Raw genomic sequence first — 14,611 nt, 5'->3', positions numbered from 1 at the left:
TATAAAAAAGACACCAAAGCTTAGACGCCGGCAATGCCTCTCTCGCCCCCAGCAGCCGCAGTCATGGATGTTGCGTATTCGAAGAAAGCCAGAATGTAGAAAGAGAGAGAGAGAGAGAAGGACTCTCGGCGTTCGAAGGTATCAAGGAGAGAAGGAGGGATTTGGGGGAATCACATACGAAAAAGAGAAGTCGAACGCGGTTGGGAGCACACCCAGATACACACAAACGCCCGTTGGGTCAGGTGACACAATCGCCGAAAACGCCGCCCGCAAAACCCAAAGGTAAGCAAATTCCGAATCCTCGTTGTAATCCAACTGCTTATGAAACTGGCTAGCCAAACTATGCATCTTCGGGTAAAATGCGCGCAAAATGCTTTTCCCAAATCCATCCCACTGTCTTTGTTTGGTCGTCTTGATTTCGCGCGAGCCATAGCTCACCCTTCATGCCGATGACATCGAATATCTCGCCAGGCACATACACAAGGTATGGTATTCCGCCTTCGCGGCGATCGTGCGCAATGTTGAACTCGAAGAGACTGGCTGCCAAGAAGAGCACCTCTGGCTCGTCGGTATCGGCGGGTGTGGTGGGGAGGTCTTCGACGCTGCCACGAAGAGGCGAATCTGACATCGGTAGCGCAGAGTTGAAGACACCGGATGCGCGTGTGGATCCCGGTAATGATGGCGGCTGAGAGGTGGGCGCGGAGAATGTGTGGGTAATGGGTTGCGAGGGTGAGAGGAAAGACGGGCCTAGTTGCGGTGGGAAGTCGAATGCGTTGATACTCAGTGGCGAGTGCTCTATGTCTACTGCTCCGTCTAGACCCATGTAGTTGTGGCTGTTGCGAGAAGGACCGGTGTTGCGTCGCTCTTTGCGCACTATGGTAGAGTCACTGTTGTCAGACACAGGACTGAGTGCGCGTGCTTCCCGTAATGATGTAGGTCCAGGGCCAGCCCGACCTGATCCATTGGGTGGGTAGAGAGAGGGGTACGCTGGCCCTGCAGGGGATGAGCGTGGCGGGTTATCGAGACTCCGCGGATGTGATCGGGGTGCATAACCGCCGCTATTCCGCGTTTTGGAGTCAAGCATGGATGCTTCGCTCCCGATAGATTCAGTACGACGCGACGATGAGTTGCGGGACGAGCCGCCGCCGCCGTCGGAAGAGAGTGTTGGAACAGGAGACGTCATGTTGGAAATGTCGACCAGGAGATTCCTGTTGATGATACCCAATCTGTTCGCAAGATCCTGCATCGGCTTGTAGTCCGAGTGGAAGCGTTCGACGTACGATTCGAGGTCGTATCGAAGAGATGTTGTGTGTTGCGGCTCGCTCTCAAGTAGTGGGAGAATTTTCTTCGAGCAAGTCTTGTACCAGTCCTTTTGCAAACACATGAACAGAGTCATGAGCGTGCGCATAAGACCCTTTGTTCTTTCATACAGAAGTGGTAGTTCGTGTTTGAGTGTGTCGTTGATCGTGCTGAACTTTTTGGATGACTCCTCTAGGTCCGGATCGACCTTTTCGCCACGGTCAAGTGCTTGTTTATGCTTGACGTAGTATAGCAGGTACTTTTTGCGCTGCTCGATAGTCTTCTGATACGACACCCACATCTCCCAGAGATCGCCGACGGGCTTTAGGACACGGCTTCGAACGGCAGCTTTCTGTGACATGGTTAGCGGTATATAAGCGGCGTGATGCTGAAATACTTACATGATCTTCCAATGCCTTGTTCTGCAGCTCGAAATGAGCCATTGCCCATTTTCGCCATGTGCTCTCAATCTCCGGATACACGGATGGCGCCACCTCGCAGACAGTGATGAAGCCCAAAAACACGATGTTGAGCTGAAGGTAATGCTCGGTGATCGAATCAAGATACTGTTCAAAATCGCGAATAACGATCTGAAGCTGGAAAAAGTGCCCACCGAACTTCTGTTCTTTCGACTTGTAGTCCTGGTCTTTGAAAGTTTTGTCGGCCTCGTCGTACGCTTTACTCTTGTCGACCTTGGGAATGAAAGCCTTGACAAAAGTCTTGCCCAGGCCGCTCTTCTTCTCTTTCTTGCCCTCCGAAGCAGCAGCACGGAAGGTATCAGAACGGGCTTTGGCCTGATTGATGCGCTGACTCATTGCTCTCAATTCTTCGAATGCTTCTTTGATCTTCGGTAGATCGGGATGGTCCGGGTCGGTGATTTCTTGCAAGGACTGAAGGATCAGCGGATACTTCAACAAGCGTTGACACGGCTTCAACAATAGAGAGTCCAGATCCCACGCTTGGGTCATGTTTTCCACTTGCTCGAAGCAAGCAGTAACCCATCCAGATAACGCCTCATTTCCTTGGTTCTTTTTGATGAAAGCGCTGGCATTGTCCTGGTTCAGGAAATATGTCGTGTAAAGTCTTTCCATCTTCTCCTTGTTGTCCAAGAAGACTTGACCAATGGTGGTCAATCGATCATTCTCCAGAGTGCAATTCTCAAACTGATTCGGCGAGTCTTCAGATGGTCGCCGAGCATGCATCGGTGATTCTCCAGAATCGTGCGATTTACCATCAGAGGAGTCACGGTTCCAGGGTCCGGTTGGAGGTGGTATCTCATAGTTGACGATGGGCTTTGCAGCCTTCTTGAATGCACGGAACAGCGACAAAGAGAACTTCTCCAGTTCTTTACAGTTACTGAACAGCAACCTCTTCTCCTTCTCGCTCATCATATTCTGCGCGGTCGCCTCGAAGATGTTGTGCGCGATCATCATATCTATGCAGAATTGATGTTCTGTTGTAAGCAGCTCTTCCAGCGTGCGATATCGCTTTATCAAAGCTTGCCTGGCAGGATCAGGTTGGCCGTCTTCACCTTTCTCGGCTTCACTTGGCAGATCAATAGCACTCTCGATAGGCTGTGGGGTACCGTATCGATCCTCAAGACTCTGTTCTTGAACGTGAAGGACAGGAGTACGTGATCGTGCGGGATGCATCTCGAACTTGTCGTCGTTGAGCATGGGGCGTGAAAGCTGTTGATGTTGTGGCGCAACGTTGTAGGCATTTGGGCGAGAGGAGAGTTGTTGGTCGATGGATGGGTTCACGGGTGGGGGCGGTGGTGAATAATTGGGACGGGGAGGCGCCGGAAGTGAATGCGGCATACTATGCTGCAAGTCAAGTCCGAGTCCGCCATTCGTCCAAGCAAGTTGTGGGAGCTCAATGCGGTTGGTTGCGACAGATTTGTGCTCATCCGTTGAGGTTCGTGATAGCGCGTTGTGGGAAGGGTCTCCAGAAGAACTGCCGGAATGAGACGCATCCTCCTGGATGGTCGTGGTGGTGGAACCTGCTGAATTCTGTGAGTAACGACGCGAGGACGAAGTATAGATGATTGCTGTCCCGCCGCCATCAACTTCAGGCGATTCCTGGTGCAGCTGTGGTGTGTACGAATCCGGGCGTGACGGGGACGCCACTCTCATGGGCTCGCGCCTCGACTTGTCGTGTTTCGAGCCATTGGCGTCACTTAACAGTCGAGCGAGATACGTCTCGGTAGACTCTTTCGATGCCCAATCTTTGTGCTGTGCAATGACGGGCGAGACCTGCTGCACCCTTTCCTTCGATACCGACGCCAACTCTGGGGATATGACCGGCGATTGATGGTACATGTTCAAGACTGAGTTTACGACGCTGTACGTCTCCGTGTTCAGCGTCAGCGATCCGAGTGTTCTATAGGGACCAAGGCTGGCAGAGTCATCCGGATACAGCGTGTCACGCTTAGGAAGCGAATCTCCTGGCGATCCTTTTGTATCGTGGCGAGAGATGGATGGCATATCTCTAGCATCGTGTGTTTGATCAGAACTATACCCATACGATAGAGCCTGAAGGCCTGCGCTGAAGCTTTCGGAGTCGGGCTCCCATGAATGTGACGGCGGCTCCTCGCTGAGCATAATGGGTATTGATTCCCGAACGCCTAGCTCTGACTGCTCCATTTCAGGGGATTGTGGAGCAGGCCGCTGTGGGGGAGGAGCAGTCCTCTGCGGCGGCGGGTGGAAGACGTGCGGTTGCAAGAGCTGGTGGTCCGGCTCCTGGTGTGCGGTCGGCGGCGTGAGAACAAAGCTTCCTGGAAGCCCTAGTACAGGCGATTCGTCGAAGTCGGTCACGGCTGATGCTGGCTGCTCGAGCGGCGGTACCGTGAGGCTGGACGTCTGGAGGCTCAGACGCTGTTGTTCGGGCGAGGGTGACGAGTGCTCGTCGCGCGACATGCGCTGGCCCTGCGTCTGCGCACGGGTCTCATGGGATTGCTCGATCTCAGCAACGCCAGGCAGCCCCGCGAGTTGCTCTTGGGGCGGGTCGAAGCTGCTCGCGAGTGGGAAGTACTCCTGCTCACCATGGGGGCCGGTGCCTGTCGAGTGGGAAGCGGGCGAGGGCTGGAGCGGCTGGCGTTCTCTCGAGTTGCGCAGGCGAGGCGACGTTGGGTGCGGCGGGGCATTGACGACAGCGGACACACTTGGTCCGCTCCTGGCACCCAAGGGCGACTTCCCTCGCTCGCGATATCCACGGTAGGCTAATGCGGGGAGCGTGGACTGGTCTGTGCCCCGGGAGACTGGAGCGACAGCCGCTGCAGCCAGTACCCTGTCCATCCGGGTGGGCGAGGCGCGGTTGCTGTGGTTCATGGCGCGGGTTGGGGTGTACTTGACGGAGCGCGTCGACGAGTTGGAGTCGGAGCCGGCGCTCAAACGCCGTGTCGCTACGGGTATCCTCGAACGCGGCGTGTGTCGTTGGGGCGACCGTGCAGGAGTTTGTTCTTGCGCATGTGCGCGCGCGGCGTGTTGCATGTCGTCGGCGAAGGCTGAGGTCGCCGCGCTGGCAGAGCGGCCATGGTGCGGGCTGGTGAAGGCGGCCGCGGGTGGTGCAGCGTCGCCGTGCGTGTTGTCGAGAACGGGAATCCCGAAGCCTGGCGAGAGCACGTCCTGGCCCGTCAGCACTTCGCCAAACAGCTGCCGCCCGCTGGGTGCAGACGCCCGATTCGGCGAGGCCACCTTCTTGGGCGTCGACGAGACGTGGTGGTCGATGCTGCTCCGGCTGCCATTCGTGCGGCGCGCGTTGCGAGGCGATGCCGGGGCGGGCTGGGGCCTGTCTCGCGGCTTGAGGTTGTTGAACTTGTGCGGCCCGTACGAGGCCTCTTTGCTCGGGCGTGCAGCCGATGCTGTCGACGAGATGGAGGCATGCGCACGCCGGGCGACGTCGTGCGTGCCCGCCCCAGCCCGGCTCGGCGTCCTGGAGCGAGAGCGCACGGCAGGCGACGTCGCCGTCGAGCTGCTGGTGGGCGACTGCTCGAAGCGCTCGGCGAGGGCCCTCACTTTGTTGGAGACCTGGGGGGAGGAGCGAGTGGCTGCGGGCGGCGATGCAGGATTCGAGGCAGACCTCACGGCCGCTTTGGAGGTGGAGCGCGCGCCGTTCGTCATGGGCTGCCGCTGCCGCGCTGCGGGCATGTCGAGGCCGCGTTGCGGTGAGGGAGGTGCTGCTGCGGGCTCGGTCGTCGTGGTGTAGGCGGAGTAGTAGTGCTCGGGCGAGGTTCCCACGTCGTCGTCGGCATGGTCGAGCTCAGTCGACTGCAGCCAGTGTGAAACGGAGAGGCCGGGGTTGTATGCATATTCATGCGCTTGATCAGAATCCATATCCCATAGTCGGCGAGCGCAAAGGCGCAAAAGCAAGGCAGCGCCAACGTTGTCGGAGGAGGTGGGCCAATCTCGAGCAACAAGGGTTGCCAACGCAGACTCGCCGGCTCTCGCGCAGAGGGCGTCTGGGCCAATGACAGTCTCGAGGCCGGTGCTGCCCCAAGTCGACGAGTTGATATGTTTCAGCCTGAAAAGCAAGCGGAAGGGTTCCCGATACGGCGCGCTTGTGGGAGGTTCTGAACTGGCTGTGTCAGATCAACAGCTGAGCCCACGCGGTACATCTAAACTCCGTCGTTACCATGCAGCTAGGAAGCGGGATACCGGCGCCGCTCTCGATGGGGCGGCGCACGACGACGGCCTGGCCTTTGCATCTGGTATTTACATGGAGCAACCCGATATCTTCGACGTGTGCTGTCCAGATGGTTTGGGCCAAGATGGAGGATCAACATGCTCTTTCGCGGCCTGCTTATCCATCCGTGCTTCTCGATGCTATGGGATGATAGCATCCCGCTTCCCCAGCCCGTAGCTCTACCAGTACTAGCGGATCGTGCTAGCCCTCGTTCCCAGGATAGCCGTGTTTTGCGTCCCAGGGGTAGGTCGATCTGTAGATGCAGCTGACCTAATGGCGCTCTACCAGACAGTCGTTCCAAGATTACTATACAATGGCATGCAGGTTTACCATGGCCAGGATGATGGGGTTTGGCACAATGTGGCCTAGTCGCAAACAGACCTGTGGACATGGCAGCATCCATGCTATACTCACAAAGAGCATCGAGACACAAACAACTTCACTCAGGCGTGCAGCATTGGAAGTTTATAAAATGAACGTAGCATCTTATATGCAGCTGACATAAGATGTGTACCTAGGTAGGCGAACTCTGCGAGGGACACTCTGAGACAAGTGAAGGTACCAGTGTCTCAAAGATATAGACATTTCGACAAGATGATGAGGTGATTTTGCTTTGACGACCCTGTAGGAGAGGGCACCAAGGGGCACTTGCTCATTCGAGTTCCGCATCGTTCATTATCTTTCCCGCCCTGAGGCGTTAAACTGCAGCGTACATCCCAGCATCTGGTCAGGAAGCCCGACATATGGCTCGTGTGGCTGAGATGTCTCTGCTTATGCAGATCTTTTGACGGAGCCGCCCTGTCAGATACACAGCCAGTATGTGGCGATGTCGCATCGCACATTTCGTGGTGAGCATGCAGTGTCCGAAGTGGATATGCCCAGGACTGCGTCGCTACCGAGAGACATCACATCCATGGAGAAGTCTCTCACCTTCACATTCATCACGTCAACTGTAATGTACGACCAATCATTGCGCTCTCTCCCACTGCAAAAGCAGGGAGAAACCGCACCCAAGATCAGCCAAAGTATTCCTCTCCACTTCACAGACGGTTTTCGTTCTCATGGAGACCTCACACCGTCCGTAGACGACGGGTCTCTCCAAAGAAAATGCTTTTCGTGAGTGTGCAATTTGTTTGCGTTGTTCAATGGAGAGGAAAGGCAGGGACGGCCGCGATTGAGATTTTCTTCAGCAGGCCGGCGGAACCTTTGGCCGGGGCGCTTGGACGCAGCACGCAGCCCCGCCACAGGCAGGTGGGCTGTTCCGGATTTGGGTTTGAGTCACTTTGTGTGGGATTTGAAGTCGAAAGTTGCCTGCCGCCAGTCTCCACCACCGCAGCTGCTCGACTGACCAGACTAATACCTCGACAACCGAAGCCACCAAACCAACTACTCTCCGATCACCCAAATCTACGCCCCAGTTGCCCAGCATGGAGTCCGAATCCGACCACGACCACCGCGATGACGAGAGCATGTCCGAGCATGAGGAGATTGAGGAGACGAAGCCAAAGTCTGCGATGAAGAAGGGCCGGGAACCCGCGGCGCCCGTCGTGCGCCCAGAGCTTCCGTAGGTGTTGCAGACATGAGGCTCTGCGCTGCATAGCTAACGCGCACAAGCGAACAACCAGACCCAAGCACCCTCGACCTCACCACGCTGAACCCGCTGTCGCCCGAGATCATCTCCCGCCAAGCCACAATTAACATTGGAACCATTGGCCACGTCGCCCACGGAAAGAGTACTGTCGTCAAGGCCATCTCCGGTGTGCAGACGGTCCGTTTCAAGAACGAACTCGAGAGGAATATTACCATCAAGCTCGGTTACGCCAACGCGAAGATCTACCAATGCGATAACCCAGAGTGCCCGCGCCCAACATGCTACCGGTCATACAAGAGCGACAAGGAGGTCGACCCCGCGTGTGAGCGTGAAGGATGCGAAGGCAAATACAGACTGAAGCGCCACGTCTCTTTCGTCGACTGCCCCGGTCACGACATTCTCATGAGCACGATGTTGTCAGGTGCCGCCGTCATGGACGCTGCGCTACTCTTGATCGCTGGAAACGAAACTTGCCCACAACCGCAGACAAGTGAACATCTTGCTGCCATTGAGATCATGAAGCTGAACCACATCATCATTCTTCAGAACAAGGTCGATCTGATGCGGGAAGACAGCGCTGCGTCGCATTACGAGTCCATCCTCAAGTTCATCCGCGGAACCGTCGCCGATGGCTCGCCTATCATCCCGATCTCTGCCCAGTTGAAGTTCAACATCGATGCCATCAACGAGCATCTCATCAGCAAGATCCCCGTCCCAGTACGCGACTTCTCCGCGAAGCCCCACATGATTGTCATTCGATCCTTTGACGTCAACAAGCCTGGTGCCGAAATCGATGAGCTGAAGGGTGGTGTTGCTGGTGGCAGTATCTTGACCGGTGTTTTGAAGCTGGGAGACGAGATTGAGATCAGGCCCGGTATCGTGTCAAAGGACAGCGCCGGAAAGATTCAGTGCAAGCCTATTTTCTCAAGAGTAGTGTCTCTGTTTGCCGAGCACAACGATTTGAAGTTCGCCGTTCCGGGAGGACTGATCGGTACGTGACGATTCCTGCAGACTCATGCACCGCTCAACTAACACACAACAGGTGTCGGTACACGCGTTGACCCTACTCTGTGCCGTGCGGATCGTCTCGTTGGTTTCGTCCTTGGTCTCCGTGGACACCTCCCCAACATCTACACTGAACTCGAAGTCAACTACTTCCTCCTCCGAAGATTGCTTGGTGTCAAGACTGCGGACGGCAAGCAGGCCAAGGTAGCCAAGCTTGCAAAGAACGAAGTTTTGGTAAGTTTCTATCCATGATAGCAGATGACAAAGCTGACACTCGCGCAGATGGTCAACATTGGATCAACCGCTACCGGTGCCAAGGTTGTTGCTGTCAAGGCTGACGCTGCCCGTCTGTCCCTCACTTCACCTGCATGCACAGAGATCGGTGAGAAGGTGGCGTTGTCCAGACGTATCGAGAAGCACTGGCGTCTCATCGGCTGGGCCAACATTGTAGCGTAAGTTTCACGGCATATCTAGTTGCGTCCACGAGCTGACATCTTCATCAGTGGTAACATCCTCCAACCTATCGTCGACTGAGCGGGCATGGCGCGTAGTGGGGCAGCTCTCGAGGAGTGGAACGACAAACTTTACGAAGGGACGACGTAGACATAAGCGGTATGACGGCAAAACACGTGCATTTGGTTCCTAGCATTTTCTGCCGGAGTCGGTTGCGCTTGGAGATGGGCACCAAAAGTGGTTTTCTCGCAGCTGTGTTTTAGACAGCATCTCGAAGCCATGACAGCAGAGGGTTAGCGTCACTAGGGAGCGAGCGTCTTGTGTATCAGTACGTTCTCCAGCACAGTGTAGCCGCATATAATGAAGCATGTACATCCACTGGAATTGTTGGGAATGCGGATGACAGCGGGTCACGCAGGCGGAAAGTAGGCCGATCTTCACATGAAAGCCATTCTGTAACATGTGCAAGAAGCTGGCCTACCAACGTCAGATCTGCGTGCTAGCCTACATTTGCCTCACTGTCCCCTCACTGCGCGTTGTACGATTTCTCCGCTCTCAGTATTGCTTTGATTGCCTATACGAGGTATGTTTGCGAGGCTCCAGTATTATGCCGGTATAAGGCCAGCACACGCTCAAGGTTCACGTGCACTGACTCGGGGTTTAGAGTTCAACTTGCCCTCGCGTGCTAAACATCGCAACAGTTATACGAGTACGCGCATCTGATTGTGCGGCGACTGGTAGCGCGTCTGTCTTTTCTTCTTTACGCTCGCTGTTGGTATTACTTTTATCCCGTATTGTAATTGCAAGCATACATTGCAGCGGTCGACACAACAACGAAGTTTGCGGGACCCTGCCCAGGACGGAACTGAAGCGCGACGGCTATGGAAGAAGACCCTTCGAAAGCGAGAGCGGCGCCACCTCCGCTGCACATTTACCGCCCCATCCCGCGTCGCAACTTCGAATCCCATAACGACACGGCCGATTCGCCCACGCACGCCTTTTCACAAGCCACGCCCCCGAGCGCGACCGAGAACCGGAGATCGTCTGACTTCCTCGCGCAGCTCAATGCGCGCTTACTCAGGACCTTCAACTCGCGCGACGATGACTCGGAAGACCAGGAGAGGGAGAGGGGGCCGCCGCCGCGGAACAAGAGCTACTTGAACATGACGAGTAGCACGCTATCCGGCATATACGACGAGACGGGCGCGAACACGGCGGGTGAACTCAGCACGGCGGAAACGCCCTGGGGCACTGGCGCCGAGACCCCCGCACACACGGCCATGGGCTTCCAGCCCTGGGAAACGGGCATGGGAAGTCCTGATGGCGGACTGAGCTTGAAGACACAGGCCAGGAAAGGGTCCGCTATGGGCAAAGTCGAAGGAAGGCGGAGGAGTCACTCGGTTAAGCAACCGCGCCACGGCGTCTGGAAATACGTCGTGATCCTGGGCAAGCTCGTAGCATTATACGTCTTTGGCGTCATCTACGGAGTCATTGTCTCGCATCTGCACGAGACGAGACAGTTGGCAGCTGTCCACGTCGAAGGCGTTGATCAAAAGAGCCAGGCCTACCTTGCCACCTGGGGGTTGTTCGGGGTTGCCCTGGGAAGTCTGCTACCATACGTTGATCTCGTGTGGGATGCGCAGCGGAGAGAGGACGAGAATGGAGACAAGGAGACGGAGACGCACGATTCACCCATCAGCGAGCAAATCAATGATGTGGTAAGGAGCGTAGCAGCCTTTGTAGGAATCGCGTTCGCTATCGTAAGTCTCATGAAGTACTTGACTACACACATCGACCCTAACTAACACTCTCCCACAGCGCCGTCTCCCCTGGCAATCAACCCTTCAACTCACCCTAACACTCGCCCTCGTTAACCCAGCTCTCTGGTACATACTCGATCGCTCGAAACCCGGTCTCTCCGTTTCACTCACCGTCACGTCCATCCTCACATCCTTCATCTTCCTCTCGAACCCCGACGTCCTTCCCTCGCCGTCTCTACCAGCAACAACAAACGCTACACAAGTTCCTTCCATGGGCAGTCATACACATGTAAAAGGCAGGCCAGCACCGGTCGTTACACCAGAGCTGTTCGCTGGCATGATCAGCTACGAGAACCTGGCTGTGGTGACGTGGGTGGGCAGTGTTCTCTTTTGCAGTTGTGTGTGCTTTGGCAGTATAGGCAGGAGGCTAGCTGTGCTGGAGGAAAGTGGGTGGAAGAGGTGAAAATTGTTGTTATAGAGGCGTGAAAGCCACGGAGATCACGTTGCAGTCTTGCGTAACTACGGCGTGTTGGGGTATTGCTAGACTTTCTGGACGGTATGGGGCGTCCGGCATGGATCAAATTTATTGGCTTCACGTGAAGCTTTGCATGCCATTTACCGTTATCATCAAGTGACAGTACTGCTCACTGATCATGTCTCCGTCTTCTCGTGCCCTTACTTGACTAGAGTCACACATCATAGCTGGTAATGTGAGCATCTAGAAGTTGTACTTGCGATAAGACTCAAATACGATAGGTCTTTATAGATCTCAGCCTCGAACCTCTAAAGTAGAATAGGAGTTTTGTTAGAATATGCACAGAATAAAGATCAAATCCTAAAATGCTACCAGAAGCGCTAAGTCCCAATCCATACTTCCACACGAGTAGCAAACACTACAACTGCATAACTTAAAAGCAAAAAGAGAGCAAAGGTCATCATTTCTCCCATGAACTAATGCTCACCAAGCACTCAAGCGAGGGAAAGGGACGAGCAAAAAAATTGGCAAAAAAGAAGTGTCGCAAATTGGCGGTACTGGGAACTATAGACATGTTAGCGAACAATGTCTCAGTAAACCGACTCAATTTAGGAGGTTCAAACGTACTCGAACCCAGGCTGGCGCGGATCTGGATCGGGACAAGCTAAGTTGTCCGCCAGCCACAACGCGACGTCATACCACTAGACCATACCACGGTAGGGCTGTTAGTTTGACTGTAGAACAGGGGTAGTTGTGCGGTGATGTTTACCCTTGGTGATCTGTTTTGATGGGAATTTTTAAAATTGGTAAGCACTTATAGTTGGTAAAAGTCGGGGATATTTAGGAATGTTGGAAGTTGGTAAAAGATGAGGGTAAGATAGTGGGGATTATGAGTCAAAGTAAAGGTATCGTGGGGACAACCCGCGGTGCCGAGTGGAGAAGGAACACAATTGGGGATAGTTTGCGTCCATAGAATAGCAGCTAGAATCAAACGCATCAGGCAGAATCGGTCGCTTGAGTGGAGACGCCAGTGTGGCTTGTGTTTTCAAACTCATTTGGTAAGGTCAGCATGGGACAGACAGTGAGATGCGTAACGTTCGATTATGCTTTCTCAAGATACATAATCCTTCCATGAGTATGCATGTTCTCATGTTAATGAATGTTGACAAGCCCTGTAGGCTGTATCAAACCAACGGCTTCGGCCACTGACTACCATCTTACTTCAGCCCCTATCTGAACCACCCCCACGTCTCTTTCTCGTAGATCCTGAAAGCTGTCTTATATGTTTCATCTGCTTTCGTACTCGTGTTGTGTATTATACGTACGATACTAGGCGAAATCCGGATACATCGTTACACGTGAAGCTTACTGCGCCTTGGACAGCTTCGCCCTGCTAGCAGCGAGCGCAGCAGACAGACTGAACTGGGTGTTGATACCGTCGATGCGGTGGACAGCGTTGAGGTTCTTGACGCAAGTGATCTGGAAGCAAGTGGCAGTCCCCTGGCGGGAGGCGATCGTAGAGTAGGCGAGGAAGTATTCCCAGATCTGCACATGATTAGCATCTGGCAATACAAGTACGCGACCCGTTGCTTACCTTGAACCATCGAATGCCGTACTTGGCAACAACCTTCTCCTTGTTGGCGAGCCAGTTGCGGTACCACCTCCAGAGAGTAGCAGAGTAGTGTACACCGATGGTGTCAACCATCTTGACCTCAAAACCAGCACCCTCGAGTGTGTCGATGACGAATCCAAGAGGAGTAGAGGCATCGGCACCGGGGAAGACGTATTTGTTCATGAAGAGACCCCAGGTAAAGTCCTCGAATTGCCAAGCCTTACGCAGACCAGCGATTTGGAGGAAGAAGACACCATCGTCGTCGAGCATGTCGTAAACCTGGCGGAAGAAGGAGCTCAAGTGGCGGACACCGACGTGCTCGGCCATCTCGAGACAGGTAATCTTCTGGTAGCCACCAGGAGGAAGGGGAATATCACGGTAGTCCATGCAAAGAACGTTGGACTGGCTCTCTTCGATGCCAGACTTCCTGAGGCCGTTGTTGCCCCAAGCAGTCTGGTTGCGACCGAGAGTGACACCAGTGACGTGAGCGCCGTAGTTGACGGAGGCGAACCTGGTGAGGGTTCCCCAACCGCAGCCAATGTCGAGCATCTTCTCGCCCTTCTTCAGGCCGATCTTTTCGCAGACGACTGACATCTTGTTGTCCTGGAGCTGTTCGAGGCTCTCTTCGGTGTTGATGTCGGAGATGATACCGGAGGTGTAAATCATGCGTGGGCCGAGGAACCAGCCGTAGAAGTCGTCGCCGCGGTCGTAGTGGTCGCGTACCTGTTCTTCGTCTGAAGCGGGGTCAGCATATCATAAGTCGATAAATCGTCTAGACACGTACCCTGGGACCTGGAGTGGACGATCATCTCGGGAATCATGCCAAACAGGAAGTGCTTGATCAATCCAAGTGTGAAGCGGGGCTTGGACCAGTCGTGGCGCCATTCGAGGATCTCGAGCATGTCGCCATTGAGCTCTACCTCGCCGTCGAAGTACTTCTCCTGGAACGTCTCGATGGGGATCTGCTTCTTGCCGTAGTATGCGTCGCGGTCCTCGGGCTTGTTGAACTTGAGGTAGTGCTCGATGGGCTTGCCGGGCAGTTTGGCCTTTTCGTTCTTGCGGGGCGCGAACTCAGAGGTGAGCCACCAGAAGGGACCTAGAATGGGGAGGAAGAGGACAAGGGCGAGGAAGACCCATGTCTTGAAGCCCATGCCCCAGCTCCAGGTGATGTAGGCGGGGACGCCCACCAACAGCGAGATGAGGGCATAGTTGTTGAACGAATCGCGACCGGAACCTTCTGCGGGCAGAGGAGCATTCGCAATGGTCGGGTACTGTTGATCGCCAAATGTCAGCTTACGGGCCCGCGGTGTTGACGCTCAATGGCTGGTGGGGTGCTCGTTAAATTGACCACATGCAACCACATACCGATGTCGTCTTGACGCCGCAGTCGAACTCGGGCGTCGTGGGCGAGGGCGCCGGCGGCGTCTCAACCCACTCGAAGTTCTCCTCAGAGGTATTGCTGCTCATCTTGCGTACCGCGGAGCAATTTTGCAAGATGGGAGGTAAACGTGTTGGGATCTCGAGCCTTTAACGGCGGTGAATCTACTAAGCGAACGCACTGGGGTTGCGCCTGCCCCCCTGCACTGGCCCTGCAGGAGGTCGACTCGTAGCCTAGCTTCAGACCACTCCCAGCACACCGACGGCGACTCCCATGGATTGGCGCGACATACGTTGCAACATTGCCAGCATAACTCTGCCTTGTTGATAAGGCGTGTGGGGCGGAAAGTCACAATCAC

The 14,611-nt window shown here is 54.9% G+C and overlaps 4 protein-coding genes across 4 annotated transcripts; 2 read left to right on the top strand and 2 right to left on the bottom strand.

Annotated features, from left to right (window-relative positions):
- Nucleotides 1–340: 340 nt before the first annotated feature.
- On the bottom strand, nucleotides 341–5,630 carry J4E84_003458 (uncharacterized protein; the record flags this gene model as incomplete). Its single annotated transcript, XM_049386070.1, has 2 exons — nucleotides 341–1,651; nucleotides 1,701–5,630. The coding sequence occupies 2 exons, from the start codon at nucleotides 5,628–5,630 to the stop codon at nucleotides 341–343; spliced, it is 5,241 nt and encodes a 1,746-aa protein (XP_049245919.1).
- A 1,776-nt stretch (nucleotides 5,631–7,406) lies between these two features.
- Nucleotides 7,407–9,109, top strand: GCD11 (eukaryotic translation initiation factor 2 subunit gamma; the record flags this gene model as incomplete). Its single annotated transcript, XM_049386069.1, has 5 exons — nucleotides 7,407–7,543; nucleotides 7,594–8,561; nucleotides 8,613–8,809; nucleotides 8,858–9,027; nucleotides 9,079–9,109. 5 exons carry the CDS (start codon nucleotides 7,407–7,409, stop codon nucleotides 9,107–9,109), a joined length of 1,503 nt encoding a protein of 500 aa, XP_049245918.1.
- An 800-nt stretch (nucleotides 9,110–9,909) lies between these two features.
- On the top strand, nucleotides 9,910–11,251 carry J4E84_003456 (uncharacterized protein; the record flags this gene model as incomplete). The annotated part of the gene is made up of 2 exons (XM_049386068.1): nucleotides 9,910–10,788; nucleotides 10,847–11,251. 2 exons carry the CDS (start codon nucleotides 9,910–9,912, stop codon nucleotides 11,249–11,251), a joined length of 1,284 nt encoding a protein of 427 aa, XP_049245917.1.
- A 1,377-nt stretch (nucleotides 11,252–12,628) lies between these two features.
- Nucleotides 12,629–14,342, bottom strand: MT2 (Sphingolipid C9-methyltransferase 2; the record flags this gene model as incomplete). The annotated part of the gene is made up of 4 exons (XM_049386067.1): nucleotides 12,629–12,808; nucleotides 12,858–13,609; nucleotides 13,660–14,146; nucleotides 14,241–14,342. 4 exons carry the CDS (start codon nucleotides 14,340–14,342, stop codon nucleotides 12,629–12,631), a joined length of 1,521 nt encoding a protein of 506 aa, XP_049245916.1.
- Nucleotides 14,343–14,611: the final 269 nt, after the last annotated feature.

Source organism: Alternaria hordeiaustralica, assembly GCF_023758085.1.
Source record: "Alternaria hordeiaustralica strain BMP 2776 chromosome Unknown scaffold_5, whole genome shotgun sequence".
In the NCBI taxonomy this organism is placed as follows: domain Eukaryota; kingdom Fungi; phylum Ascomycota; class Dothideomycetes; order Pleosporales; family Pleosporaceae; genus Alternaria; species Alternaria hordeiaustralica.
This window is presented reverse-complemented; position numbering and strand designations above follow the sequence as displayed.